Source organism: Harpia harpyja, chromosome 7 (assembly GCF_026419915.1).
Source record: "Harpia harpyja isolate bHarHar1 chromosome 7, bHarHar1 primary haplotype, whole genome shotgun sequence".
Taxonomy (NCBI): Eukaryota; Metazoa; Chordata; class Aves; order Accipitriformes; family Accipitridae; genus Harpia; species Harpia harpyja.
In genome coordinates this window covers 39,659,295-39,687,136 of record NC_068946.1, presented here as the reverse complement: position 1 = coordinate 39,687,136, position 27,842 = coordinate 39,659,295, and the positions used below count along the sequence as shown (strand labels likewise).

Sequence of the window (27,842 nt, the reverse complement as noted above, 5' to 3'; positions counted from 1 at the left end):
AGCTGAAGGACAGGGCAGGAGCTCCAGCTAAATTCAGGCTGCCTGGGGGAGCAGGAGCCAACCCAAAGCCTCAGCCACCAGACAGCCCTGACCTGCCAATGCATTGACTTAAGCTTAATTTAGCTCTCCTGGCTGGGACTGGGAAATGTCCTGTCGTACAAAAGACTTGCCTGGCTGAGCCCATCAGCTGAACAGCGGTCAGGGCTGCAGGAGAAGCAATGCTGTCTCCAAGGGACAGGGACAGCAGTTGAGAAGGCGCTCTGAGAAGGAATGGGGGGGACAGCAAGCCTCATCACTTGGCACCACCACGGCTCCACGGGATGCTGGCTTCCAGGGAAAGTCCTGCCACGACACTGGCTCTGCCGTCGCAACATGCTAGGCTCAGTCCATTTGCTCTGTAGGTGTGCACATTTCCTGGCAGCTCACATACAGGGATGATGGCTGCAGGTCCCCAGTCACGCTTCTTCTGTCCCCTGGGTCCCCCGAGACCACGGCTTACATCATCTATCAGGAATCAGCTTCTCCAATGCTGGTGACAGCCAGTCACTCACGCCAGGATGCTTCATTCCACACATACCCTGTCCCAAGCTGTGCCACATGCCAACTGCCTCCTCCCTCCCAAGGGGCACGGTGTCTGCTTACTACTGCTCCACCAGAGCCTTCACTGTTCTCCCCAGAAACAGCCCTTCCCCTACCCCAGCCCAGCCCGTCACCACTCCTGCTAGGAGCCACTCTCCTTCTCAAGGAGATGGGCTTCTCGTCGTCCACTGGGCCTGAACACTCCTCGCCCTCTTGGTGCTCTGGGGTAGGAACCACGCTCCTGGACTCTGGACCTCTCCCACCTCCCGCAATCCCAGGGCCTGTGGTGGCCCTGCCAGCTGGGAGCTGCTCTGTGGTCGCTGCGGTTGAATGCCAGGTTCTCCTTCTCCCTGCCCCGGGCCTCAGCCCCCTCCTCTGGGGTCCATCTCTCCACATCACGGCGCTCCTCTTTCAAGTCCACTGCCTCTGTTACAGGTGAGGGGTCTTCAGGGCACAGCTCCTTTCTTTCAGCCAAGGCAGCAGCCCTGCTTCTGCTGTGAGGCTTTGGAAACTCCTGGCTGTGCCTCCCACCAGGTCTTCGGTCTGGTCTCCGGCTGAAGCCCCTGGGCCCCCTGGAGCCATGGAGTGGATGACAGGCTTCCTCTCCCGGTTCCTGTGAGCCACTGCACGACTGCCTGCCCTGGCCTCTGGGGCCTGGCCTCTCCCCTCTGTGCCTCTCCCTCTTGCTCTGTTGCTCTCTGGGCACAGCAGGCCTCTCGGGCCGCCCGGGTTCTGCCCTGGCCACCGGTGCCCCGGCTGGCTCTGGAGCCGAGGCTTGGCTGGGCGGCTGGGGCACATCCAAAGCACCTGCACTCACTGGCAGCTCAGAGGCAGCAGCTGCTTGGCCTGGATCAACAGCAGCTGGAGGCTGAAAGAAAGAAGCCACCAGTGAAGAAAGGGACAGGGGAGTCCCACAGCAGACAACAGCGCTCAGTCCTGCAGTCCAGGGCCCCCCTCACCAGCTCTCTGCCCCTAGTGCCATACCGCCTGGAGGCTGATGAAGTAACGGTTCCTCTCTGCTTCAGGGTCAATGATGCCCCCTTTCTCTTGCTGTCTCTTGAAAATTAAGCGCAGTTCTTCCTGGTGCTGCAGCGTCTTGGTGTCCGGCCTGTATGGCTCCTGAGCGGCAGAAAGTAAGGTGGGGTAAGGGCGCTCTCAACACCTAGCACAGATAGGCAGCTGGCAGTGCTAAGAGCTACTCCCCAAACCCTCCTTTGATCACACAGCACCCAGGCAACCTGCTTCCCTTTGCCACATTTGGCCAGGCCTACAGATGCATGTGAAATCCCTCGACAGAGGCAGCGCATGCCAGTGCAGACCCACTGTTCCTGCAGTGACTGCCTTGGGACATCCTGTTGTGGGGCAAGATGCAGAGCAGCTACGATCAGGTCACTCTCCTGAGCCCGATTATATCCCAGTGAGTACAGAGACATGCCCCATGGCAGAATCACCTCTGCCCCAGCACATCTGCTCAAGACTCAGGGCTATACAACTAAACCTGCTCTTTGTGGACACATCAAAGAGTCAGGAGATGCCCTGCTAGGTTTTGTGAACTGCCCTTTGGATGGGCCATCTAGGAGGACCTCAGAGCGTGCATTCATTCTGCTATAACATCCCAGTTGAAGCTACCCAGTGAGCGGGTGCACCTGGGCAGGTGAGCCCCCATCTCTTACCAGCGGGTGCTGTGGGGGGGGTGCTGCCTTCAGAGCACAGAGATCATAGACCAGGGTCTCCCGGCAGACAGGGCACTGCACACCGACTTCCTGCAGGGAGGCAAGAGGTGATACCAAACCCTGGCCACAACACAGCTCACGCACTGCTGGATAACCCCAGCCTGGAATTGGAACAGGGTGGCCTTCTTCACTCTTCTGCCAGGGCAGAGAAGCCCAGGGGAGTTCCAGCAGCATGAGGGCAGCCTGGTGTCTCAACGACTGCTACAGAAGGTTTCTCCACCACGAGGCTCACTGGGATTTGTGCTCCAGTGGCTGACCGCTGTACAAACCACCTCTGTCAGCATATATGGCTTCAGTCATCCTTAGGCTAGGATCTATTTTACTCCACAACAAAGCAGAGCATGTCATCTAGGCAGCACATCTTTGAAAGGGTTTTGCAGGAAGGAGCCTTTAACTTGTTTCACGCTCAGCTGTGCTGTTTGCTCTGTGGCTGATAACTCTTCCAACAGCTGCTCAAGCAGGTTTTATTGCCCCAGAACACAGGTGGTAATGTTTATCCTGCTGCAAACCCCTGCAGTTCAAGGACTAGGGAAGGAGCTCTCTTTTCTAACTCCTGTGGTTCCAGAAGTCCAAAAATGCAACTCCCCTGCCCCCTTCCACAGCAGGCGCTGACCCAGAGATCCAATAAACCAACTGCTAAAGTACTAAAAACTTATGGGGTAATTTTGGTTGGAAAGGGCCTTTGGGGATCACTTGGTCTAATCCCTGCTTTGATTCTCAGTGCGGGCATGACACTGACCATGCTGCTGGGTCAGGCTAGCCCTTACTCCCATGTCCTGAAGGGGGTGACAGAGACATCATGAGGGCCTGCACAGGGGGCCTGGGGAGGAAGCCCAGGGCCCGGTACCTGTTTGGGGGATGGCGCCAGGTGCTGCTCTCTCTCCTCCTGCTGCACGAGGATCTCCTCCTCCATGTGCTGGGCATAGCGGGCCAGGCAGTGGGAGTGGAAGTAGTGGTAGCAGTGGGTCTTTGTGAAGGCTTCTCTCTCCTGTAGAGGAGAAAGGGAAGCTTCAAAGGGTTTCTGAGCACAGGGTTGTGTAGCCTCCTCAGCTGAGGTGGGTTTTCACTCCCATGTCAGTGCTGGCAGTGGGGAATTAGCGCTATTGCTGGCAGAGCCACACAACATCTTCTGCTGGGCTTCATCTCTACTTCCTCAGCTCTTACTGGGACACTGCTCCCTGTTCTGAGTGTGAGAAACACTCCTAATGTCAAGGTGCAAAGTTTTTGTAACTGATTTCTCTGCGTATACTCCTGTGTAAGCAGCAATCTGCTCACCTGTTGTGTTCTCCTTCCTAGGCAGGCACTGCCTCTCCTTGCAACCTGGACAAGGCAAGCTCCCCTTTCCCCGCAGACCTCGGCACCTGCACGGATGTGTTCCAGTCCCTCCTGACCACCTGTGTGCTGAACTCCAGGCGAGCTTTGACCAACACAGGGAAGTTGAGATGCACCAGCAACTATCCCCAGACCCTACCTACTCCTTTGGAGACACTGGCAACACTCGCTGCCCCTATGCCTTGTTTCTGTAGATGGTTATCTTCAGGCTGACAGGGAGAGTAGCATATATCGCCTTAGGAATGTTCATGCTCAGTAGGATTGCCTACAGGCCAGGGGGACAGGGGGCTGCTGAGGCACACCCTGGTCCCAGGCCGATATCCTAAGCTTTGAGCCCCAGGCTCCCCATTCTCTCACCTCACTTCCCAGCCAGCTTGCAGGGCCAGGAGACACATGCCTACCTGGAATCCATAAAGGCAGATCACGCACTGGCCGTGAGGAATGTTGTTGTCAGTGAGAATCTCCTTCCCCTTCTGCAGAAGCATCAAAGCAAACATTTTACTCGCTGGCCTGCCCATGGGCTCAGGGCTCTCCCACCCCTTGGGCAGTCAGGGAGCAGTGTCTGTGGCTGGTCACCCCCAGTCTCCCCCAACTCTCACCTCAATCAGTTCGTAGAGCACCTCTGTCCCCAGCCTGGCTTCAGCAACACTTCTAAGGGTCTGGGAAATCCTACAGCAAAACGGCAGAAATGCTTAACACAAATTTAGCCACACCTTTTCACTATCCCACATACCTGTCACCCTGCCACGATGACAGGAAGAAGAAATAGAGCACTGGCCTCCAGGCTTTGCCTGCAGCATGGGATGGGCACATGTGCACACACATATTCACGTGCTCTCCCGGCTCCCCACAAGCCGGCGCACAGGAAGCCTTTGTCTTCAGAGGACATGCAAGAGCAGGTTTGCTGACTGCCTCAGCTCAAGCTCACCCAGCACCCTTTGGTCTTGGTGAATCTCAGGCTTTGTTTATCTGATGGCAGCCCCTGACCAGGTCTGGTAGGAGCTGCGTTACTCCTGTGCTGCCAGCAGGTACCAGGGTCTCCCTGCACACACTCCACTGCACCAAGGACAGGAGCACAAAGGCAACAAGGGGCTGCCCAAGGACTCAGTTTGGTTCCACCTCTGTCAAAGCAGTACCAACAGCCTCAAAAGCCCAGGGGATTTAGATTACGTTTCAGGGGTACCACAGGGGAACAACCATAGGGGGGTCCCCCAGTGTCAAACTCAGCACCAGTGGCTCCCATGAGATTTAAATCAAGGTGATTTAGGGACCTGTATCCATCTGTTAACCAGACACGGGGAGCCATATGAATTTGAGAGAAGGCTTTTCCACCAGTTCTGCCTCCCGGATCTCTGGAGGAAAGGATCACCCTCTCCCCACCCTCCCGGCACTCACTTTTGAATTTGCTCATCTGACAGCCCCCGCGGGTTCCTGATCGAGATTTCCGGAGCTTTGTTGGGATACTAGGAAAAAAAAAAAAAAAGAAAAAGAAAAACACCCAAAGCGCAACAAGGAAAGCGTAGAGACCCGGGGCGGGGAGGAAAGGGGGCACGGGGGTCCGACAGCCTACCTGGGGGGGCACAGAGAGCACCAGGGTGAAGCGGACATACTGGGAGTCCTGGTCCTGGGCCGTGGCGGGGTGCAGGGTGATGCTGATCTCCCAGGGCTCCCACCTGCGGGGCAGGCCGAGGTGAGGGGCGGCGGGGGCGGCGGCGCCGGGCCGGGCCGGGCCGGGCCCCGGGGCGGAGGGGGGGAGGATGTGGGCCCCGGTACATACCTGCCGCGGCCCCGCGCCACCCGCAGCTCCTCCAGGTAGATGGACTCCAGCACCTCCACCTCGGGCGGCAGGGCCCTGCGGGGACCGGGCGGGGGTCAGGCGGCGGCGCCGCCAACCCCCCGTGCTGGGCTGGGGGTGCGGGGTACCGGCGGTGCGAGGCATCAGGACCAGGGAAAGGGTGGGGGGAGCGCGTTTACCAGTCCGTCGCCTCCGCCTCCTCACCGGCAGCCGCCATCTTCCCTCACGCCCCGGAACCGGAAGCGAAACCTCCGCGAGGGCGCACGGACGGGGAGGGTGTTGCTAGGCGACGCCGTGGCGGCGGCGGGCCCGGGGGTGACCGGGCCGCGACGGGAGCGGAGCGGGGCGAGGTTAATCCCGCCCGGGGGGCTTCGACCAGGTCTTGGGTCTCGTCCTGCCGTAGGGGAGCGGAGGTGGAGCCGGGGGGCAGGGACAGAGCCCGGCGGAGGGCCCCGGGGACACCCGCCCTGGCGACCGGGCCCTGGGTGGAGCGCTGCGGGGAGGGGAGATGCCGGCGGGGAGGGGAGATGCCGGCGGGGAGGGGAAGCCCCGGCCCTTGGGATTTGGGATCGCAGAGCGTGTAGCCCTGTCTTCCCAGCACTGGCACTGCCCGTCTCCATCGCAGCTGGGGTTGGTGCCCCTTGGCAGCCAGTGGCGGAGGGCAAGAGGAGGGGAGAGAGGGCGAAGTGCTTTTCCTCACCGGCCGTTTTGCCTCAGCAGCTCAGCGGCCCCCTCCCTGAATGCCTGCGATGGAGAAGTATCACGTCCTGGAAATGATCGGCGAAGGCTCTTTTGGGCGCGTGTACAAGGGGCGCCGGAAACACAGTGCCCAGGTGAGGAGAGAGGTGGCAGGGGAGAGGGCTGGGGGTCCGTTGTGTGGCACCGGGAATGATTTCTGGTGGCTGTTAGGTTCCAGGGCCTTGCCAGGTCTTTGGGACTCAGCACTCATCCATTTTTCTGCTGACATTCCTGGCCAGCTCCTGCTGGCACAGACTCATTCAGGTTCAAGGGACCTCAGGAGGTGTCTAGTCCATCCACTGCTCAAAGCAGGGCCAGCACTAAATCCAGATCCTGTGAAACCTCAAGGATAAACACCCCGCAGCCAGTGCTTGACTATACCTGGGGTGAATCGTTTTTCCTTAAATCAAGTTGAAGCTTCCCTGTTTCAATTTGCAATCCTTGTGTCATCCTCCCACATGCTTCAGCCCCCTCACCATCCAATGGCCTCTGCTATACCCCCTCCAGCCTATTGATGTCTTTCTGGGCCAAAAACTGGCCACAATATTGCCAACGCAGTCTAAGAAGTTCCAAATAAAGGGCAATAGTCACTTCCCTCCAACTCCTGCCTGTTGATACAGCTCAGGGTGCTGCTAGTGCTCCTCACTGCCAGGGCATGCTGCTGGCTCATGTTAGGCTTGCTGTCCACCAGCATCTCTAGGTCCTGTCCCGTGTTTCTGGCAGTTCTAGTTTTGTCTGTGCTTACTGATTAAATTTCTTTGCTTTAAACGCCAGTGTGCAAAGTACTGTGAGCACCTGTATCGATGTGCAAGGGCCTGGGGGGAGCCCCAGCTCCAAGGGATCCAGTGAAAAAACATCTTGTTCAGTGTGCTCAGCTGGAAAAGCTGAGTCCCATTTGGGTTAAACACGGTCTCTGCCAGGGTGGGTGGGAACTTGCTCTGATCCCAGCTTTGCCTGCTTTGAAAGGTGGTGGCATTGAAGTTCATACCCAAGGTGGGGCGGTCTGAGAAGGAGCTGAAGAACCTGCAGCGGGAAATTGAGATCATGAGAGGCCTCCATCACCCCAACATCATCCAGATGCTCGACAGCTTTGAGACCAACAAGGAGGTGAAGGGGACTACTCCGGGCAGATGCTTTTGCTTGACTGGGGCAGGGGAACAGGGGCTGGTCCCTGCTGTCATAGGGACCTCTTTCTCAGGAGATGCTGGTGACACCCTCCCAGGGCCTGGTCAGTGTTTTTCAGAGCCCTTCAATATGTGCTGTGTAGGGAGTCAGCACCTATCTGGGCTGTGTGGGGTGCACTACGTCATATGCAGAGGCGAAGGAGTTGGGTAGGGGGTGTGTGATGCAAGAGGAGTGGTTTTGAATCACAGGATGAAGGTGACTCTTCAGTCACCTCATCAGTCTCTTCAGAGACTGACTTTTCACTGATTTAAACTCTCATGGAGAGAGTATGATAAGAAAGGACTGAAGACTGTGCTATGGGATATGGAGGCATGAAATAAAGTAATTGGGTAGCAGATTCAAAACAAGCTCAAGGGAGTGATTCTACCCACTGGGCTTGAAAGTACCATTCTGGGCTTGTCCTGTCCTTCCCTCTTCCCTGGTTTCTGTTGGCTGTATGAGGTAAGGACAGCCACAAGGCCTCTGCTAAGTGCCAGGTCCTTGCTGCAGTGCAGCCACAGGGGATCTCTCCCATCCCAGGTCCCAGCCCAAGCTGATGGGCTGTGCATGATGACACCCCAGCACGTCTCTCAGATTTCCTACCCTGCTCTGTCCCGGTCCCCAGGGCATGGTGGAGATGCACCTGGGTGAGTGCCTGATCTCACCATGCTGCTCTTACCTCCAGGTGGTGGTGGTGACTGACTATGCAGAGGGGGAGCTCTTCCAGATCCTGGAGGATGATGGGAGTTTGCCTGAGGACCAGGTGACTGTCAAGGCAGTGGCCACACAGTGTTTGCTGCAGGATGGAGAGAACAGGATTGTCTGCCTGCAGGCAGCGGGTCTCTGCTGTGGGTCAGGAGACATCAGGAGGGTGAGGGTGGCTCCAGGGCTTTACCTGGCAGAGCTTCTGAAGGGGATGGGGAGGGCGCCAGGTTGCACTGGGGGACAGTGGGGTCCAGCAGGGACCTCAGTTTCCCTGTTCCCTCTCCAAGGACCGCAGCACCAGGTTGCTGCCTTGGCCATCGGCCTACTCCAAGGAACTTCTGGCCCATGGCTGGGGCTAGTCCCTGCCCCGAAGAGGGCAAGGGGAGGAGTGGGGGTACTGGGGGAGCCAGGCTGTAAGAGACCCCATGGTTGTGCCAGCTAGTGGCACCATGGGACACAGGGTGAGGCTCCCATGTCTCCGGCAGGTCCAGAACATAGCTGCCCAACTGGTCTCTGCTCTCTATTACCTGCACTCCCACCGCATCCTGCACCGTGACATGAAACCCCAGAACATCCTGCTGGGCAAAGATGGCATCATCAAGCTCTGTGACTTCGGGTTGGTGCTGGGGGCCAGCTTAAGGGGGACACTTGGCCTTGGGGCAGCCAAGGGATGTCCTGGATGCTGTAGAGGAGGAGGGAGGAGTGTGGAAGGAGCCCTGGATTCTGTGCATCTTTAGAGGTTGAGCAGGGATGGGGGATTTTGGACTCCAGAGGGGAGAGATGTTGGTAAACTTGTAGGGATCTCCCTGGGAGCTGCAATGGATGTTTCAGCCTGAACTGGCCATCTGTACTTTGCTCTGACAGATTTGCCCGTGCCATGAGCATCCACACCATGGTGCTGACTTCCATCAAGGGCACCCCACTGTACATGTCCCCTGAGCTGGTGGAGGAGCGGCCGTATGACCACACGGCGGACCTGTGGTCTGTGGGCTGCATCCTGTACGAGCTCTTCGTGGGCACTCCTCCCTTCTACACCAGCAGCATCTTCCAGCTTGTCAGCCTCATTGTCAAGGACCCCGTCAAATGGCCCACGGCCATAAGCCCAGTCTTCAAGGTAAGGGGGGAGGCCCTGTCTGTGGGGTGAAATCCGTTAATGTGGTAGCAGCTTTGGCCTCGCCTGCTGCCCTCATGGGCCACTCTTAGGTTTTATGTCCCCTAACAGGGATTTCAGAACATAGAGAAGGGGTGAGAGCTGGGCTTCCTGGGAGGGGGACCCTTATCACTGCTGTCCATAAGCGGGGAAACTGGGGCTGACAGCAGAGGAGTGATTTACTGTGCTGGGAAGGGAAGTGTCTTCCTGTCTGCCCTAAGCGCTGGAGCCACTCCTTTCCCAGAGCCAGGCAGGGAACGCAGGCCTGGGTGCCCTCAATGGGGGAGACTGGTGGGTACACTGTGCTCACTGGTGGGTGCCAAGCATGTGTTGGTGACCCTGGTGCTGTGCTGCCCTGTAGAGCTTCCTGCAGGGACTACTAATGAAGGACCCTCGCCAGCGCCTGTCATGGCCGGAGCTGCTCTCTCACCCCTTCATTGCTGGACGGGTTACTGGTGAGTACCAGCTCTTTTTCCAGCGCTGGCCAGGTCTGTTTCCTCCTCCTACTGCCTAGAGCCTGGGAGGACCACCCTGCCCTGCTATTTTTACTACCCTAGTCTTTGCCTCCCTCCTCTCAGCTTTCTCCAAGCACTGACCTAGCTCTTGCCCCTGGGCTTGCCCTGGGTCCCCCGGGATTCCCCTGGGATCCCAGAGCCCATCACTCTCCCTGTGTCCCAAGGGAGAGCTGCTGATGAAGTTCTCCCCTCACTTCCCCAGTGATTGATGACACAGAAGAACACGGGATCTCAAACCCCTTCACCACCAAGCTGTCCCCAGAGCTGCAGGCCCTGAAGGAGCAGCAAGCCCATTCCATGGCCCCCAGGAGCGGCCAGTCCAGGATCCTGAGAAAGGCACGGCAGAAGATGGTTGAGAAGGCACAGAAAAAGGTGGAGGAAAGTGTGGGATTCCCCTCACTGTGTTCCACAGTCAGGGTAAAGGAGGGGCACTGAAGTGGGACCTGAGGGGAAAAACCAGAAGGTACATGGGTTAGGCTGGGGTGCCAGCCACATACAAGGCAGGATGTGGGGTCCTCAGGGTCGTGAGGTCTAGGGGACTCATCTGGCTGAGTAACCCTGCCCTGACCAAACTTCTCTGCCATCACCCAGGGGCAACTGAAGACAGGTGATGCACCTACGAAGGACTCTGGCAAAGGATGCCCAGGGCATAGACCCAGAGCAGCTCCAGGGAAGGCAGCCCTTGGGGAGGGGGACCCACTGGCTGCCTCCAACGAGAAGAACCTCAGTGTCCTGCAAGGAAGGAGCAGCATGGCAGAGTGGGAGTTGGAGGGGCCTCCTCCCAACCCACGGTGAGGGAAGGCTGAAGCTGGGACAGGAGGAAGAGGGGAAGGCAAGGTCGTTTACTGACAGCGCTGTTTCCTTCACCAGGGAGCACAGCATCACTCAAGACTATGAGCGTGAGTTTGCCAGAGCAGGTGCCCCTCTGCAGCCTGGTGCTGGCAGGGCAGAGCCCCAGGACAGGCGCAGCATTGAGACCGTGGACCTGGAGAGTGAGGTAAGAGAGTGTCTTGTGGTGAGAACAGCAGGGCCCAGTCCCCAGGGGCTCATACAGAGACCCTAGGGCAGGCAGGGTCTGTGGCACCAGTCCTCTCTCCTCTGTGGCTAGGAGCTGGAGAGCGATGAGGAGTGGCAGCACCTGATCGAGGCCACTGAGCCCTCAGCCATGCAGCTGAGCACGCCACTGAGCCTCCTGAGGGATCCAGCCTTCCAGCACCGTGTCCAGGCCCGCCTGGCAGACTCTGCTCAGCAGGTGAGTGATGACTGGCCCAGGCAACTACAACTGGGGACATGGATGCTGCCTTCTTCCCCAGGATTGGGTCGGGAGTATTGGGAGACTCCTCAGTCCAGCCAGCAAGGAGATCCTCTGCTTCTCCAGGAGCCAGAGCTGTCTCATGCACTTAGCTTGCCATCTGCTCCCTTGCTGTCCCCTGCCTGAATGGGTTGAAAGGCTGCCCCATGGCTGATGGACAGGCCAGAACCACTGCTGATCATGAGTTCTTCTGGCTTCTCTGTGTCCAGGTGCTGGAAGGGATGCTGGAGGGAGCCTCCCGTCTCCGTCCTGTGCTCTGTGTTGTGAGCAACCTCCTGGCTACCCGTTGTGACTCTGAGTTGCTGGACCATTTCTGCCGAGAGCTGAATGTGCCTCTGTCCCTGCTGTGTCTAGCCAAACAGATTCTGGAGAGTGGTAGCACCAAGCAGGTGGGTGTAGGACCCCAGAGAAATTTGGGCTCCTTCCAGCCCTGCAGAGTGCTGGTGCTGAGGAGGCTCTGGTGTCCTGCTGGAGCTGGCTCACAGGACCGGTGCCTTTTCAAGGCCCCCTTGAGAAGGGGGAGGTCCTTGCAGGAAAGGATCCAGTTGCGGTGGTGTTGGGATGGCCAGCAGACAATGCCCACTTGCTGTTTCTTTCTGGATCTTGCAGCAGCCCTGGTGTATCACAGTGCTGACAGACCTCCTCATGGTGACCACAGTTTATTTCAGCAGTGAATGCATCCTGGAGGAGAGTGGGCAAAAGGACAGGTAGGGACAACCCTCTGTGCACTGAGGTCTCTTGTGGCCACTTCAGGGACCCAGCAGTAGGCAGGAGGGTGGTGTTCATACTCTGTGGCTAGAGCTGTCTCTGTGGGGAAGCACCATGGACTAAGCACTTTGTGCTGTATCACTGTGCTCACAGAGGAGCACTTTCCGTGAGTGGGACTAATTAAGGGAAAGGCACAGCTGACTAGAGTCCAGTTGTGCTGCCTGCTGACAGCAGCTCACAGTGCTAGTGCATGCTGCCTGCTCCATTAGCCAGGGCCATATGGGCCTGGCCAGAGCCTGTCCTCACAACCAGGGGCCATGTTTCTTTGCTGTCCTCTGCCCCTGCTGCCTCCCCCAGCCTGCAGACCTTCCAGGAGAGTGCCAGCTGCTTCCTAGCCCTGCTGCTGGAGCTGCTGGCTGAGCCAGCCGACAGCGAGATGAGACTCTGCCAGCAAAGCCTCCTGGTAAGGGTGCCCCTGTCTCCCTTTGCCTCCCCCTCCCCCCCAGGGACAGAAGCTGTGGGGCTTGGTGTGTGTGTGTCAGGGGGAGCACAGGCTGAGGACCCTGCTCCCAGCTGCAGGGTATGACACATTCTTGTCAGGGCAAGCTGTCTCACGCACTGGGGTTTTGGGGTGGGGATCACATGCAGAAAGGAGGTCTCTGAGGGGGCACCTTCCCCGGCTGTGCCTGCACCTGTACCCCTCTCCCAGCCCACATGCAGCCACATGTGGCTCCCACACAGTAACCTGGCTGGAGAGGACACATGGAGTTCCCTGAAGCTTCCAGCATGAGTCCTTCTCCCACCTCTGCTGTCCCCCCACAGCCTCCTCCCCCGTTGTCCTTCTCTCTCCTCCCACCCTCGGTCTGCAGTGATAGCAACCCCTGTGTCTCCCTCAGTGCTTCACCCTGCTCTGCAAGAGCCTGGATGCGACATACCCCTTTGTCTCTGCCCCCTTCTATACCAGCCTGCGAGAGGAGCATCAACCCCTGCTGAACAGACTCCTTCAGGGATCCATCTCAGAGCAGCCTGCTCTGCAAGGTAGCAGTGCTAGCAGCTCAACACCTCCTGGGCTTTCCCCTCTCCCTCCTGCCCTTGGGCTCCCTCTGAGCACTGACTGCCATGGCAGTGCTGTTGGCCAGAGGAGGTGGCTGAAGATTATCTGCCCAAACCCCTGCTAACTAGGGCTTTACTCTTCTCTCCCTCAATCCCAGATCTCACCCTCCTTGTGTCACAAGCCTGACTTTTCCCCTCATGGCCTCCAACCCCATCCTGCTGCCCCTCAGCATCCCTCACCCTTAGCACATGTCTCCCATGCTCTGTCCCTGTGCAGGTGCAGCAATGGAGGCCAAGTCGGCCCATGACCAGAGCCCACATGTGGCAGACTTCTTCACGGCTGCATTGGCTGCTGCCTGCAGCATCCCCCTGGAGAGGAACAGCTGTCAAGAAGCCAAGCAGCAGGTCAGGCCAGCTGTCTTTGCAGGGAGAGGAGATGTGGTCCCCACAGGACCTCCCCAGGAGGATCTCTTTTTCAGCAGTAAAGTGGAGGGCTGGGGTCCTCTGGCTTTGTTGGCTGCAGGGCTGGCATTTGCAGGCTCCTCCTCCCCAGCCAACAGCTGAGCTTTAGGAGTCTAAGGACTCCTAAATCAGTTAAGAGACTCACACTTAGGATCTGAACTGTGGGATGGGCTAAGTAAAGAACTAGGCAATGCAGAGAAAACATGAAGAATTCTTATATGCGATATCAACTGTAGGAGATCTGAAATTGAATGGACAATAAATAAGAGGGAAAACAAAACTACAGATTTACATTTGATCCTTTAACTCAACTCTGAGTCAGCAAGGAGGGAAGCAGAGGAGGAATCTCACTTTGCTCATCTCAGCTCTGGGACTGTGCATCAAAGCCATGCTGAGTCATGGCAGATGGGTATCCCTTTGTGAACGCCGGCAACATGTAGGAAGCAGATGCCTTCTTTTATTAATTTGTTGCTAGCATTAAACTCCTTAAGTCTGTGCCGTCCTTCAGGTGCCCAGGGTGCAAAACAGGCTGATTTCTGCAGGTCGCTCAGGAGGTAGCTGAAAAGCTTATGGAGGGAGAGAGCCAGCAGCTCGGGAGACTGCTGGGGAGACTGGACCACCCAAGCTGCTCCTTGAACGTGCTGAAGGTAATGGCCCCATCCATTTATCTGGCTGTGCCCAGAGGTGCCTGGACCTTTGGTCTGAGGTTAGGAGCATGGGGAAGAGGGAACTGTGTGCTCAGCCCTCAATGACTCCCATCTCCCTGGTGTCAGTTGTTGAATAAATGAGCCCACAGTAGCCATGGCATGTGACTGGGATGGGCCTGGTCAGTGCGTCCCTGTCCTCAGGAGCTGGTATGCATCTCTCCCCTCTGCCTCGCAGATCCTCTATGCTGGCTGCCATGCCAGCCCCAGCCTGTGCCAGCACCTGGGAAGGAGCCAGCGACTGTGGGGTTCCCTCATGCAGCTCTTGAAGGGTGAGGTAGGACTGGCCACAGCCCCAGTGGTGGGGTAGGAGTGTGGGCAAGCAGGACACACTCCTCTGAGCGCTGCTCAGACCAAGCTGGGGAACATGTGGGGAGAAGAGTTTGGGGGAGCTTAGTCTGGAGAGTGCAGTTCTCTTCCAGGGCCCAGAAATGTCCCCTCCTCCCCTCCCAGCCTTGCTGTCCCCCTGTGACTCCTGCTCCCTTGGCAGATCCCCATGACAGAGGTGGCCCAGGGGGCAGCCTGTGAGGCCTCTCTGTACCTGCTGGCCCTGCTCACCCTGCAGCTTCAGGCCTTCCCTCCCAGGTAAGCACCCACCTTCACTCATGGGTGGGAGGGGAACATGCCCTGCTCTGAACAGCCCTCTGTCCCACAACCTGCCCAGAGCTGGGTTCTTGCTCCCACTGATCCCTCTGATCCAGACACACCAGCAGAGTGCTGGGCAGTGTGGGTGGGTGCTGGGGATGCAGTGAGGACCCAGTGTGGACAAGGAGGTGCTGTGAACCAGGGCTTGCTCCTCCTGCAAGGTGGCTGCTTCCCAGCCCTGGGGGTATTTGGATGCTGCTGCTCTGTGGGATGTGAAGCTGTGGGAACACAGTATCTCTCCCCTGGTTCCTGTGTTTTCAGGCCTGAGGAGGTGGTTACCCTGGCTGTGGATCTCATCACCCACTCTCCTGTCGTCTCCCTTGTGGTAAGTCTGCCCACCCTGCTGGAGCTGCCTCTGAGAGCCCTGCAGAGCCCTACATCCCATTTGGGTCTTATTGTTGCTCACTCAGGGTGGGATGGGGGCAGATGCAGCCTGGCTGTCCCTGCCCTGGGCTGAGGGATGAAAAGTCAGCACTGTGCAGGCAGGTGGGAAAGTTCCAAAGGTGCTGAGCTCTCCCTCTCCCACAGGGTGCTGCAGCATTCCTCCTGACACAGCTCAGTCAGCACGGGGTGGCCTTGGAGCTTGGGGGAGAAGAGATCCTACTGGTGGTGACAAACGTGCTGACAGCACCTGCTGAGGTACGGGATGGGGACAGAAGCACGGGGAGCCACACTGTCACCCCACTGTGGAGGCGTGGTCAAAGACGGGCACGGAAGGGTGCAGGTGTGGTGCTGCTGCCCTCAGACCCAGCACCTAGCTCCAGCCTGTCCCCTACTCTCTCTTCCAGCTGCAGCTCCCCCCGCCAATGGGTGCTGGTCTCTATGATGGCATCTTTTTCCTCCTGCTGAAGCTCCTTGCCCAGGTACCAGTCTGCCCATCTCCCTTTGCCTGGTCCCTGCCAAAAGGTGTGGGGGCAAAAAGGCCTGAATGTGGATCAGTAATGGAGGCTGAGGCAAACCAGGGAACTGGGCGGGCAGCTTTGGCTGAGCTGTGCAACCCTCATGTCCCTGGGTTGTCTGCGGAGCTCTGGAGTGTGGGTGGGAGAGTGGTGGGCAGGGAGGGGTGATTCATGGGCACGTTGGAGTGAGAGAGGGCAGAGATGCCCTGGGAGTGGCACCATCAGCAGGTGCAGCAGGGCTGCCAGCTGCCTGGTCCCCGCTCCTCCCCCTGGGCAACGTCTGTCCAGCCCTGACCTTCCCAGGACCATGGGGCTGGTAGACCCATGGACCAGAACCCTGGGGAGCCATGGGGGACCATGAAGCCCTCTGACATCTGCCTCCCCACCTCTAGGAGGATATGGCTGTGGAGCAGGGCTTTGCCACCTCACAGCTGTGGAGTGTGGTGTGGCATTGCATTGCTGTGGTGCTTCGTGTGGGCAGTGACAAGGCAGCGCTGGAGGGAGACCCCCAAGGGGAAGGTCACCCCACAGCAGAACCAGACTGGAACCTCCTCTCCCCTCAAGGTAGGAGCTGCGGGATGGCAGGGCATCTGCCCTGGACCCTGCTCCACATCCTGCCCTCAGACTTGCCCACAGTCCTGTCCCTGTCCACATCTCGTCCCTGAGGCCAGAGGGTTCAGGGGGCTTTTCTTGAGGATTGCTATTGTCCTCCAGGGAGAGAGGGCTGGGCTGGCCCATGATGTGCCCAGTCAGCAGCAGCTCAGCTGAGCTGGTTGTGGAGGAACAAGAAAGGGTGTCTGTGCTGCAGGGAATGTTCATGCTAGCAGGTGTGACCACTATGGGTGGAGATTGGTGTGGTTTTAGGCAGGGGAGCACAGAAGCAACCATGGAGCAGCCTTGAGGCAGTACAGGCAGACAGAAGAGAGGAGACTTCAGCCTCCCCTAGCTTTGCCCCTCTGCTGTGCTGTTCCCCCTGCAGGCACCCTGCTCTTCCTCAGCCTGGCCCTCTTCGTCTTCACTCGCGAGTCCCACTGGTGCCTGCCTCAGCTCACCCAGTCCCATGGTGTCCTCCTGGTGACACTGAGGAGGCTGCTGTCCCCTGGCTTCCTGGCATGCCTGGCACAGACGTGAGTTGTGGGGAGGGCTGAAACGGGCAGAGCTCAGCCGCTGAACGGGGCTTGGACACGAGCACGCAGAGGGCTGAGAAGTTCCTGACCTGGCACTTGTGCAGGGCACAGCTCACTTGCAGAGCCTCTCCTTAGTGCCTGGTGTGGGGAACGCTCTCTGCCTCTTACCCTGATGTTTTTCTGATCACCTCTGTATTAAGCCCTCTCTCTCTCTAACAAATTCAGGCAAGCAGGAGAGGCTGGGGACCCTGAGCTTGTCCCAGCTGTGGTGATCCAGGCCTGCCAGCTCCTCTGTTTCCCTTTTGCCCTGGATGTGGATGGAGACACCTTAGCATTGGTCATGGAGGCTGTGAGAGACAGCCAGATCCCTGCCCAGCTACTGCAGGTACCCTCTTGGCCCTGCGTTTCTCTTCCCCCACCCATACTGTGGAGACATCTCCCCAAATTGCAGCCCCTGATGCGTGGCACCACTTCACACCATGCTGGCGGTTTCTGCCCACACAGGGCTCACTTGGGTGCCATGCAGCCCTCAGAGCAGCTTGGCTGGCAGCTGAGCTCTGCACCGACCTGCTGGCAGCCTTCAGCCGCTGCTTGACTTGGCCCACATGTGAGGACAGCGCACTCAGCGCTGGTGTCTCTCCTTTCTCCGTAGGTCTGCTCTTGCCACCTGCCCTTCTCGTACACCGAGCTCCCCATGAGTCTCTTGTGCCACCTTGTTGTGTCTGACAAGCAGGTCATAGACCAAATGGTGAGGGAAGCTGCCGCCTCAGAGGACGTTATTGCCTTCTTGACGTCCGCCTTGTTTTCAGACAGCCTCACGCTCACAACTGACCTCCTGTCTCTCTTAACCCACGTGGCTCGGGCCTGTCCGGAGCACCTGCCCTTTCTCCAAAGGATCCTGAGTGGCTCAGATGTGGCTGACCAGCCACTGACCCGCCTGCTCGGCCACCAGCAACCCCCGATACGTGCCAAAACCTGCAACCTGCTGGGCAACCTGCTCCGACACAGCCACAGCTTTCCCCAGGCGCTGCAGAGCCAGCCCGGCTTGCTGGAGAGCCTGCTGGGGTGCCTGGCAGACCGGGAGGAGAGCGTGCGCAAGGCAGCCAGCTTCGCGGTGGGCAACGCCGCCTACCACCCATCCTTCCCGGCTGGGACCCTGGGCAGGGCCGTGCCCAGGCTGATGCGGCTGTTGAACGACGCGCAGGCCAGGACGCGCTGCAATGCGGCCTTGGCCCTGGGAAACCTGGGCCGGTGCTGGGCGGAGCTGGGGGACCTGCTGATCGAGAGCAGGGCCCCCCATGTCCTGCTGGAGGTGGCCTGCCGGGACCCCCGGGAGACCGTGCGGGAGGGAGCCCTCGTCGCGCTGCGGGCCCTCAGCCAGCACCCCGGGATACAGCAGGTACTGCCTGGGGACCTCGGCTCCTCTGTGGGGGACCTGGTGGTGCTGTGGGGACAAGGGGCGGGTGACTCCTGCCCTTCTCTTTTTTCCGCAGGTCCTGCTGTCCCTCAGAGCCACTGAGAAGCTGGCCACGCTGGCCAGTGGCGACTTGCAGCCCGCTGCTGGTGGCGGCCCCCGGCCATCTTCCGCCCGGCACTGCGAGAAGCTCCTCCGTCTCCTCGCACCTCTGCGCAGCACCTGCGGGAGCCACACCGGGAGCGCTCCCGGCCCCGCAGATCCCAGCAGGCCTGCCGCCCCGCACCAGCACTGAGGGCTGACGCCTGGGCTCAGCCTGATGCTGCCTTCAGTAGGACGGGACAAAGGCTGTCTTCGTCCTCCTCCGCCTCCAGCCCCGACCTTCCGTGGAACCCATTTTGTCCGCCCAAGCGGGACCCTGCCCGGCCGGCTTTAACCAGGGGCCCTCGCCATTGGAAGCTGTTCCTGGAGAAGTGCCTATAGACCTCAAGAAACCCCCTCTGTATAAGTGGCCTCCCGTGCCGTGCCCGCCCACCGGCCCCGGGCTTTGCTCCTCCATCCCGGGGCAGCCCCACGGCGGGCACCGGCGCCCAGGCTGCCTTCCCCGCCACGCCGCTAGGGGGCGCGGGGGCGCCGCGCGGCACGCCGGGAGGTGTAGTCCGCCGGCGCGCCTCGCGCGGTGGCTGCCGGGAGGTGTAGTCACGTGGCGGGGGTGCCGCCCCGGATCCCTATGGTAACGGCGGGCGGTGCGGCCGGCGGTGGCAGCGCGGGGAGCTGCGGGGCCCGGGGGCGCCGGGCGGGCGGTGAGTACGGGAGGGGCGGGCCCAAGTGTGCTTCCCCTTCAAGGAGCTGGGCCTTTTCACCCGTGGGAAGTGCGTGCCACCCCCAGGTACCCCCCCGCGGGGCGTGGGGCCCTTGGTGTCCCGTCCCGTCCCCCCCCCCCCCGCTGCCTCGCCATCCCCGCCTCGCCGGGGTCCCCGGCCCTCCCTGCCCCACCGCCGTGCCCCCAGCACCCGCCCGGCCTGTGCTCAGGCCCCGAGGAGGCACCTTGCCCAACCCCAGGCCTCCCCGCGGGGGCTCGCCGTGGCCCTACCCTGTGTCCCCTTGGGGTGCGCCGGGCTGGGCCCCGTGGGGCTGGGGAGGCGTCACGGGGATGCGCTGAGGTGGGAGATGCTGGGGTCGGTGTCCTGGCCGGTGCTCCTGGGGCAGGATGGAGCATCTCTGTAGCGCTTTCGGCCTCAAAGACTTTCACCTGAAGAAATGAGAAACAGAGCGTGTTCCCTGGGTGAGTGCCAGGGAGGAAGAAGAGCTGGCTCCCCAGTGAGCCATGGTCCCAACAAGCCTCTCCAACGGCACTTGGAGCAGCAGTGAGGATGGAGCTGGGGTTGACCAGACCTGCGTGGGGCACTGGGGCAGCCTGACTGTTAATCCTTCCACTGGGGTCTTGGTTTGACTGCTCTGGTGTCGTAAAAAGGAGCTGATGGGTCTGAAAGGTGAATGGCAGAGCTGTGAAAAGAGTTGAGATGAGCCTGGAGTATTTCCTGAATGCCTCCAGGATCCGGGCTGGGAAGGAGGGGGGAAGCACTGTAGTGCAGTGCCAGCCTCCTGTCTCCTTGCCTGGCTGGGCTGCAGGTATCTCGTGGGCAGCAGAGTCTGGCCCCACAGCTCCACATGAAAGCCCTCCCTACATGACTCCCTGCGATGCAGCTTCTCTTTCTTGTTGCTGTGTGCTCCTCGCTGAAAGGGCACGTGATGTCTAGTGGCTCCTAGGCAGTTTGGGGGATTTAACAGTGAATTGTTGGTCTGATTACAGTTTTATCTAAAAATTTTTCCTTAACTCTTAGCAGTTGTACCCAGCAGATAGTGGCACTTGTCTGTCCTTGTGTTGCTCTCTTGTTGCAGTCCTTAAGTTTTGTATTAGGCAAACTTTGTTGATGACAAATTGGCCCCTCCTGCGCTTTGGTCATGCCCAGGGCCCTTCTCAGCATAGCAGGGATCGCATTGCGAGGAGGACGCTGACAGGGCCAAATGCCACTGTCCCCAGATAATGATGCCTGTGTGGAGATGTCTGCCTGCGTGAAGATGTCATGTCACCTATGCAGGTCAGGGGCTTTGGCTGCCATACTGCCCTGGCTGGGTGCTGTTCCTTGCATTTCTCAGGTTCCTCCTGTGCAGCAAGTCTAGGAGTATTTGGCTTCTTCCCAACGTGAATCTCTGTTTCTTCTCTACTCCCGAGCTCAGAGAGACTGCTGTATGGAGTGAGGTGGTTGCAGTGCCTCCAGAGGAATCTTTCCTACCCTGGCCAAGACGTGGAAGGGTGCTCATCATGTACTGAAGGCCAGACCTGGGAGCTTTTTCTTCCAGTTCCAGATATGTTTCAGAAAAAAGTATCAAGAAAAGAGGACGGACAAAGAATTGATGTGTTTTGAACTAATGGGGTTATTCTTGTCTCCTTGCTACATACTGATATTTTATACTTGTTCCACTCGCCCTGACTCTTCCCCGTTTATTTTTTTTCCTCTGCCAAAGGCTGAGGGTGTGGCCAGACTGCCTAAAACCAGACCGGGATGTGCTGACTGCCTGTCGGTTCCTGTGCTGGTGGCCAAGCTCCCCCTAGGTCTTGCTGCATAGTTCTCCTGTACCTTTTCTCCCATCATGAAGATCAATTGAGAATGCTGTCCCCTTGGTTCGCTCAGATCTGCAGGAAGGTGCTTTAGACCTCCTCAGTGAAAGGCTGTAAAACACCCCATGCTTTAGCTGGTTGCTTTTAACCCAGACTCATTTCCCTACTCTCATTTATGCTGTGATACAACTGCTCCCGTAGTCCAGATGATGAGAAAATACGAATCAGGGATGGGAGCGAGGGCAGGGACTTCCCAGCTTCACTGCTGGGGAAACACAGAGCTGTGTGGTCTGCTGTTGCTGTGCGGCAGGTCCCCTTTGGTGGCCTGGGGACTCTGTCAGGGCGGAACAGTCTATATCCTTCAACAGCGATGGGGACTCCACGCTCTGGACCTTTTGCCCTTTGCGTGGCCCCTGCACTCTCTGGTCAGCCTGGGACGAGCACTGAGCCAGCCCTTTATTTTAGATGTCCCCAGTGCGCTCTCTCCACGGCAAAGATGCAGCCCTGGATTTTTTGTGCTTAACCACACTGGAGTCCCTCACCTCGTGTTCCGGTGCCCTGAGAGTGGTGAGAAAGTCCCCTGTGAACTCGAACGCATGAGCCTTCAGTCCCCAGCCCAGCCCGTGTGTGTGTGGAGGGAAGCATTTGCTGCGGCGCAGAGCGAGGCAGCAGCTGGATTCCAGCTCTCCCGTGGCTTGGTCCAGCGCCCTGCTGCCCATAAGGTCTGCCTCCCTCCCTCCCCACAACCTTGGGAACAGGAGCACGCACTGGAGCTGCTCTGCTCTTCTTGCAGGGCAGCCCTCTGTTTAGTTAAAAGATATTTTGGGGAGCTATGCAGTTCTCATGCCTTCTCTGTTCAGCGTGGAGTTCAGCACTGTAGCCATTGAATTGAAATTACTAGCCCCAGCGCAAAAGCTGGGCACAAATGTAATCCTGGGATGCAAGGTGGAATTTGCTGATGCATCCCCACTGTGGGTGGTTTCTCACTGGTATCTTTTTTTGACCCGAGTGGCCAAGCAAAAGCTTGGTGTCTTGATTAGGAGAGAAATTGTTCGTCATCCTGTGCCTCTCGTTTTGCACCCAAAACGTGGTTCTGCAGAACGATACTGGAGCTGAGAGGGAGCAGCAATGCTTAACTGAGTGGCAAAGCAGCATGCCAGGCTGTTGGTCCCTGTGCCGCCGGCATTTCTGTGGTGGCTGAGCTGTCTCTGAGTTGTCTTGTCCTCATGGCCAGGAAGACCCTCTGCTCTTCAGCTTGAACTTGCGGGTGGCCTCAGGTGCTGCTTTGTCTCCATGTGTGACTGCACTTGAGGCCACTTGTTTTCTGGAGCTGACGTAGGTGAGGGTTGTTTCCATGCTGTTGAAACAGAAGAGTTTGTACCTAGCTACCAGGGTGTAAGAGCAGCTTTAGGCACTCTCAGTCAGTTGGTTTCAGATCAATGCGCTTGATCTTGTTGAAAGCTTTTTTGAAGGGGTACAAACCCTTATTTTGAAATGTATATTGGTTTTAAAACCTGTTTATTTTGTGTTGTTAACTCCCTTGTTCAAGCTTTAATCAAAAGCCCCAGAGCTGCAAGTGAGAAACTTGGTGTGAACTCAAGTCTCCTTTAGAAACAGATGTTATCCTTTCTAATCATGAAGAACAGGAATCGCACCCTGCAATGACATAGAGAACAATAGCAAATCACAGTTGTCTGACACCCCCCTCCCCCTTGTGACTTTGGGCTGCGTGAGGCTGACAGCACATTATCAGGTCAGCTTGCAGCTCATACATTTGCAAGCTCTTGTTATTTTAAGCATGTCACCACAGCTGCGTTTAAAATAAGCTCCCCAGCCAAACTCACGTGACGGAGGGATGATGTGCACATAGGGCTCTTACAGTCTTGTCCTTTCCTGTTAGAAACAGGTCTGTGAGGAGCTCCCATGCTGCTGTTAGAGGAGCACATGCCGCAGGGAGGCTCAGGCTGGAAGAAGGGACTTCCAGTGACGCTTAGTGGGGTACACACGCGCTGGGGTGTGTGGTGGCCCCTGCGCGCTTGTGATGTGACATTTGTAAAGGCTGTGGCAGCGCTCCAGCTGACGTCCTGAAGCTTGCGAGCAGGCTGTGCAGTAATAAAAGGTGCTAGCGAAATAATTGTAAGCGAGTGCAGCTGTACGGTCACTCCAACAGTGACAACTTTGGCCTCTATATTATGTGTCAATAAGTCCAAGCCAAAATCCATTAATTACTAGTAATGATGTTTGGGTTTGACTTCCAGCCCAGCCAGTTTGCCCTGGGCTTTTCCCAGTTCATGTTTGTACAATAAAATTTCCAAGCGTAGTTATATTGCTGTTGTGAGCGGCAGAACAGACTCCTGCTCCTTTGCTGTAGGGTTGGGTTGGCAGAACTAGGGATTGCCTCAAGCTGTCACCTTCCTCCACCCCAAAACTTTGGCTGAGTTAAATGTAAAGGGGAAACTTCCCTGACTGCTAACCAGTGGGGATTTACCTTGGGACAAGTGATGTGTTTCCTGTCCAAAGCCAGGGGGACATGGCAGCTGCTGCCCTGTTGTGCCCACAGCCTGGCATGTGAAAGTGCCTCTGTCTCCACTGGTTCTGGATGCTCAGCAGCTGCTTTGCCAACCTGTCCTTGCAGCGAGGACAGGAGCTGGTTTGCAGGCAGATATCAGAGGTGGCTGTGCTGGCACGCAGGAGGTGGGACAGGAGTGTGGACGGGGGCAAGGACAGGCAGCATAAGCTGGTGCTGCCAGTCTGGATGCATCCTGACCTGCCCCTTGCGGGGTCCTGTTCTTCCTTTCATCGTTCCTGCCCCATCTCTGAGCTCCTGTGTCTCCACAGGGAAACAGTAGTGGTTACTAGCTGTCGGCCAGCACAGTCCTTGCCTGGAACCTGTACGAAAGGCCCTGCTGCTTCCTTCTGCAGCCACTGCTTCCAGCGCACCCCGGCCCCATGCCAGCCCAGCCGCTTCTGTGGCTCTGTGGCAAAACCGCTCCACAGAGGGGTAAGCTCAGCATGTTCTCCCTCTGCCACTGCGGGGCTGGGGACCAGCCCTGGCTGAGCAGGCAGTGGTGGCTAAGGCTGTGCCATGGCCAGACCTTCACCCTGGCAGTTGCAGCTGCTGGCGGTACACCTGTGCCTGTGCTGGTTGCATCTGTGCCACCGTTGTCACTTACTCCAGAGCAGGGTCACAGAGGACTTCTGCTGGCATACTCACGCCTGTATCTAAGCCGGCTGTAGGATTCACATCCCTTGTTAGATCTTCATTAGGCCAAATCACTTTTATTTTTATAGCAGGATGATCCACTGGTAGCTGTAAAGCCGGGTGGAGATGAAGCACAGGTGGCTTTCACTGCAGGCTGATTTTGCAAGGTCATTCACAGCTGGTTGAGAGCAGAGGCGGTGGCCAAGCTGGCAGCACGCGTGTGGTGATGCTGCAGTGACAGTCCCCTCTAGGGAGGGACATCGGGGACACTTTCATTCACCTTCTTGTATTTTTATTTTGCTTTTTCACATCTACATTTGCTGGTGTGCTAGGATCACTTTGTGGTTTGAGCGTGCTTGCAACCTGGGTGCATCTGGGGGCATGGCATGCAGAAGCGGAGCTTCGCTCGCTTGTTTACTGGGGGAAACTTGAGCTGGGCAGGTGGTGGCATCTGAGTCACAGCCTCTTCGCTCTGTGCTAATCGCTGTGAATGTCACAACACGGCCGGGTTTGCTGCTGGGCACGGATTGGGTAGCAATCGGATAGTGCGGTACAGCTCAGTTGTGTACGGCATGTGGGGTTCCCTTCCCTGGGGCTCAGAGCCCCTCTGGGCTGCAGCTCGCAGAGGGATGCAGCCGCCCATCCTTGTCGGGAGTGCTCAGCGTGACTGTACAGGCACTAATGAGCGGTGCAGCCATGGGCATGGAGCGGACCTGACCCCTTCCATACTTCCTTGCAGAGCTTGGCAGGGCAGCAGCTCTCCTTGAGGATGTATAGCTCCTATGAGATCCTGCATGGGATGTTCCCACCTTGTACAGCCTCCAGCTGGGGCCTGATTCACAGGTTGAGAAGGTCTGGTGGGTGTAGGTCTGTGCAGGATGTAGGTCTGTCTGACCCAGCCCTGTGGTGCATGTGAGCTGCTGTCATGGTGCTAGAGAGCAACCCTGGGGTCTCCTAGCTACACTTTAACTGCTGCAGCCGAGGCTTGATTTTCAGGTGAGAAAGGAGTGTGTGTGTGTATTGCAAGAAAACTAAGAAGGTGATGGCTGATGCTCTGCTTAACCTTCTTAAACATGCAAGCTTGTGAGAGCTGGAAGGTGGAAGAGTGAGCCAGCCAGCCAGCCTGCTTGGGATAAAAATTCCTATTGCGGCTGTACCCAGGGCCCTCCAGGCATGTGTTAAAGCAAGACAAATACCTGGCACATGGTTTGTTTTCACTTTCCCTTCTCCCCAGGCAGGAGGATCTTACAGGCATGGTGCAATAGTTCACTTTAGGAGGACTCGGGACACCTACGTCTGCAGCTCTGTGGTATGCCAGTTGCTCCTTGCAAGAGACTTTTCTGTAGCACTGCAACGGGGAGAAAAGTGTGTGCATGGTACTGCCAGTCTCTGTTGGAAACCGAGGTGTTGATGTTAGAACAGCCCTGTGTTTGCTCCTTGCTGCCTTCTCAGTCCTGAGCTCTTTAGGATGTCCTCAGCCCTCACTGACCTTTTCCAAGGGGTTACAAAAGTCAGAAATGTGTTCCTTTTAAAAGCAAGGCCTGAGGTTCTCACCTAGTTGTGTGACCTTGGGAGCTGAAGCTTTAAGGAGTGGAGAGAAGAAAAAGAAGCAGATGTTTTGGGGTTAGCGGTGGAGTCAGGAGAGCTGGTTGTGGAGCACACGGTGCAATTTGGAGACGCAGACCCATGGGAGTGGGCTCCGGCTGCTGTGCTGGGTCCAAGGCAGGCAGGTAGGTGGCCTCTCCTTGCAGTCGGGACTGCTGTGCTGGGGCTGCTGCCCCGTGGCCCTGGCTGGCAGCCAGGCACCCCTGTGCCTTTGCAGGATAAAAGCTTTCCTGCGGATGGCACTTTTCCCAGGGCCCTCTCTAAGTTGTCCTTCACATCCTCTGGTTTCATGTGAGACACCAACTCTTCCTTTGACTTGGTCCCAGGAGACTCTCGGGGACCTCAGCAGATGGAGATGTGGTTTTTCATCCTGCAGAGAAAGCAGCTCACCCTGCTCCCCTCCTGGGGCAGTAGACCGGGTGCTTTGCCCTGCCAGGGTAACAGCGCCTTTCATGCTGTCGTCTTGTTTCAGGCCAGCAAAGATGCTCCTGTAGATGACTGACTCGCTCGTGCCTCATGCTATGGCTCTACATGGCCTCTGCAGGACTAGAACGTGCTAATCTGGGCCCCAAACAGGAGAATAGCATCAGACTCGAGTCAGGCACCCTTCCGGCAGGGCGAGTTCAGCTGTGCCGGGCCTGGCACCTCGCTCAGCAGCAGGCGAAACCCGTCTGGAATTTAGAGAAGTATGTGAATGCTTTCCAGGATCGCAGCCTGCTGCCCTCAGGGATACCTCTGCAGCAATCCTGCTTCTTGTGTCCACGGTCACTATGCCACACACACACTGGTGAAGACACCCTCCCGAGCCTGCCCTTGGCCCAGCCCTGCCTGGACCTGAGTGGGAGCGTTCTGCTCTACCGACGCTCCTCCCTCAGACCCAAGCCCTACGGGTTTCCTTTCCGAAGCCCTTCGGACACTGGGTCTGCCACGGGAAGGGTGATGTCTTCCTTGCTGATGGAGCCCTGCCTGCTGCCTGCGCTGGCAGAGGAGCACTCTGGGACTGGGGTCAAAGGCTCTGCCCTCAGCTCAGGTCAGCAGGCTTCCAGCTCCTATAGACCAGTGCTCAATAACAACTCCTTCCTACGGCCAAGCAGTGCTAAAGTGCCTTTGCTGCAGTCACCGGAGATCAAGAAGGTGAAAAACACCCACAGCTTCCGTACCGCCTCATGGCCCCACTCCAGGGACAGTGGAGACAGCTCCCCTGGCAGCCTGGTCAGTGGAGCAGTGAAAAGCAAGGACCTTGTGTTGGAGCAAACCGTGGTCCCCTCCCTGACCCTTGTGCCCGGCAATGCAATTCTCAGGAAGGACCAGTGCTCACAGGAGGATGCTGAGAGGAGAGCGCACAGCTTAAAAGAGAAGGAGCTGGAGATCAGCCTCACAGAGGCTGTGCAGCAGCTAGCTGGACAGACTGCCACACGCAACGGCTTTGGACGCGAAGTCAAAAGCTCTGGCCTTACGAACATGGGCAGCCTGTCTGACTGGAACAGCAGGTGGGGGCGGCACATCATAGCACAGCTCACCCCGAAAGAAACCATCGCTCCTCTGAACTTGGAGCTGGGTAGCCATCGCCTTAATGGTAACTCAAGCCTTATAGGCCCCGATGGTGCCATCGTCTGCACTAAGCGTATCAGCGTCCATCTCTTGGCCTCACGTGCTGGCTCTCCCGACCGCAACGCCAACTGCCGACTTGTGAGCATGCTGAGCCCGTGCAGCGGGGACCAGGTGGCAAGAGCAGAGGCTCCGCACCTCGCTGACGTCTCTGAAGTGGCAACTCAGATGTCCACCATCCAACTGGAGAAAGAGGAGAAATGGGCCCAGGCTGTGCTCCTGGGAAAGCATGAGTAAGTAGAGCCAGGAGGAGGAGGGAGGCTGTGGCAGGCTGGGCTGGGCTGGCCGTTGCGTCTGTGGATGTTGGGAGAGGATGCACTGTGGGCACTACGGGGGTGGCGTAAGGATAACCATGGGCTGAGCAAAATGCATCTGTGGCATCCTGGTGTGGGGGGAGCCTTCTTGCCACCCTCAGCTTGATGCACATGGTTAGGGTGTCTCTGAGCCCTTCCATCTTTTCCTTCAGCCACAGCGTGGAATTGCTGTGTGGCATTTCTGGCTCACTTCCCACACAGTCACAGGGCCCTGCCTACTACTGTGACAGGCTCTGCATGTATGTTGGGTGAAGCCTCCTGTCAAGCCAGGTCCAGCAAGGCTTTCCTGGGCAGAGACATGGGTTCCTAAAGGAATGCAAAGCTGAGGCAGGACAGGGAGGGTGCAAGGGCACGGAGCTCCTGCTCTCCTTCTGGGAGGGGGTGTCCTTGTGCCTCTTTCCTTCTGGCTGCTCTGGAAAATATTCTCTCTCAGGGTGCCCTGGGGCCTCTCCATC

General features: G+C 57.9%; 3 protein-coding genes across 6 annotated transcripts in view; 2 read left to right on the top strand and 1 right to left on the bottom strand.

Moving 5' to 3' along the window:
* Positions 1–291: 291 nt before the first annotated feature.
* On the bottom strand, positions 292–5,713 carry RNF25 (ring finger protein 25). Of its 2 annotated transcripts, XM_052792067.1 has the most exons (10): positions 5,619–5,713; positions 5,422–5,496; positions 5,215–5,317; positions 5,040–5,107; positions 4,244–4,313; positions 4,046–4,117; positions 3,160–3,300; positions 2,253–2,342; positions 1,564–1,698; positions 292–1,447 (listed from the first exon to the last, which is right to left on the bottom strand). In XM_052792067.1, the coding sequence occupies exons 1-10, from the start codon at positions 5,654–5,656 to the stop codon at positions 722–724; spliced, it is 1,518 nt and encodes a 505-aa protein (XP_052648027.1). In that variant the 5' UTR covers positions 5,657–5,713; the 3' UTR covers positions 292–721. The 2 variants fall into 2 exon arrangements, with proteins under 2 accessions (XP_052648027.1, XP_052648029.1); XM_052792069.1 differs by lacking the exon at positions 2,253–2,342.
* On the top strand, positions 5,714–20,603 carry STK36 (serine/threonine kinase 36). Its single transcript, XM_052792060.1, has 27 exons — positions 5,714–5,818; positions 6,160–6,272; positions 7,144–7,284; positions 8,027–8,104; positions 8,532–8,662; positions 8,911–9,160; positions 9,558–9,651; positions 9,914–10,083; positions 10,303–10,502; positions 10,582–10,708; positions 10,820–10,963; positions 11,233–11,412; positions 11,633–11,730; positions 12,089–12,194; positions 12,628–12,769; positions 13,062–13,189; positions 13,789–13,893; positions 14,129–14,227; positions 14,441–14,535; positions 14,857–14,920; positions 15,124–15,234; positions 15,384–15,458; positions 15,887–16,058; positions 16,474–16,621; positions 16,847–17,006; positions 17,274–18,020; positions 18,115–20,603. The coding sequence occupies exons 2-27, from the start codon at positions 6,180–6,182 to the stop codon at positions 18,328–18,330; spliced, it is 4,074 nt and encodes a 1,357-aa protein (XP_052648020.1). The 5' UTR covers positions 5,714–5,818; positions 6,160–6,179; the 3' UTR covers positions 18,331–20,603.
* Positions 18,716–27,842, top strand: part of TTLL4 (tubulin tyrosine ligase like 4) — a 27,906-nt gene continuing 18,779 nt past the window's right edge. The window contains exons 1-2 of one of the 3 annotated variants that reach the window (XM_052792061.1): positions 18,716–18,838; positions 25,938–27,306. In XM_052792061.1, coding sequence (XP_052648021.1) covers positions 25,982–27,306 — 1,325 coding nt within the window. In that variant the 5' untranslated portion in view covers positions 18,716–18,838; positions 25,938–25,981. Of the gene's footprint in view, positions 18,839–21,887; positions 27,307–27,842 lie in introns of those variants that run through there. The other 2 variants (XM_052792062.1, XM_052792063.1) reach the window with 2 other exon arrangements.

Coding starts and splice junctions, on each gene's coding strand:
- RNF25 (XM_052792067.1), bottom strand. CDS start 5,656: ATGGCGGCTGCCGGTGAGGAGGCGGAGGCGACGGACTG. Junction 5,108..5,214: donor TGCTCTCTGTGCCCCCCCAG/GTAGGCTGTCGG, acceptor TTTTTTTCCTAG/TATCCCAACAAAGCTCCGGA. Junction 4,118..4,243: donor TGCTCTACGAACTGATTGAG/GTGAGAGTTGGG, acceptor ATGCTTCTGCAG/AAGGGGAAGGAGATTCTCAC.
- STK36 (XM_052792060.1), top strand. CDS start 6,180: ATGCCTGCGATGGAGAAGTATCACGTCCTGGAAATGATCGGCGAAGGC. Junction 9,161..9,557: donor CCATAAGCCCAGTCTTCAAG/GTAAGGGGGGAG, acceptor GCTGCCCTGTAG/AGCTTCCTGCAGGGACTACT. Junction 10,503..10,581: donor GGGCCTCCTCCCAACCCACG/GTGAGGGAAGGC, acceptor TTCCTTCACCAG/GGAGCACAGCATCACTCAAG.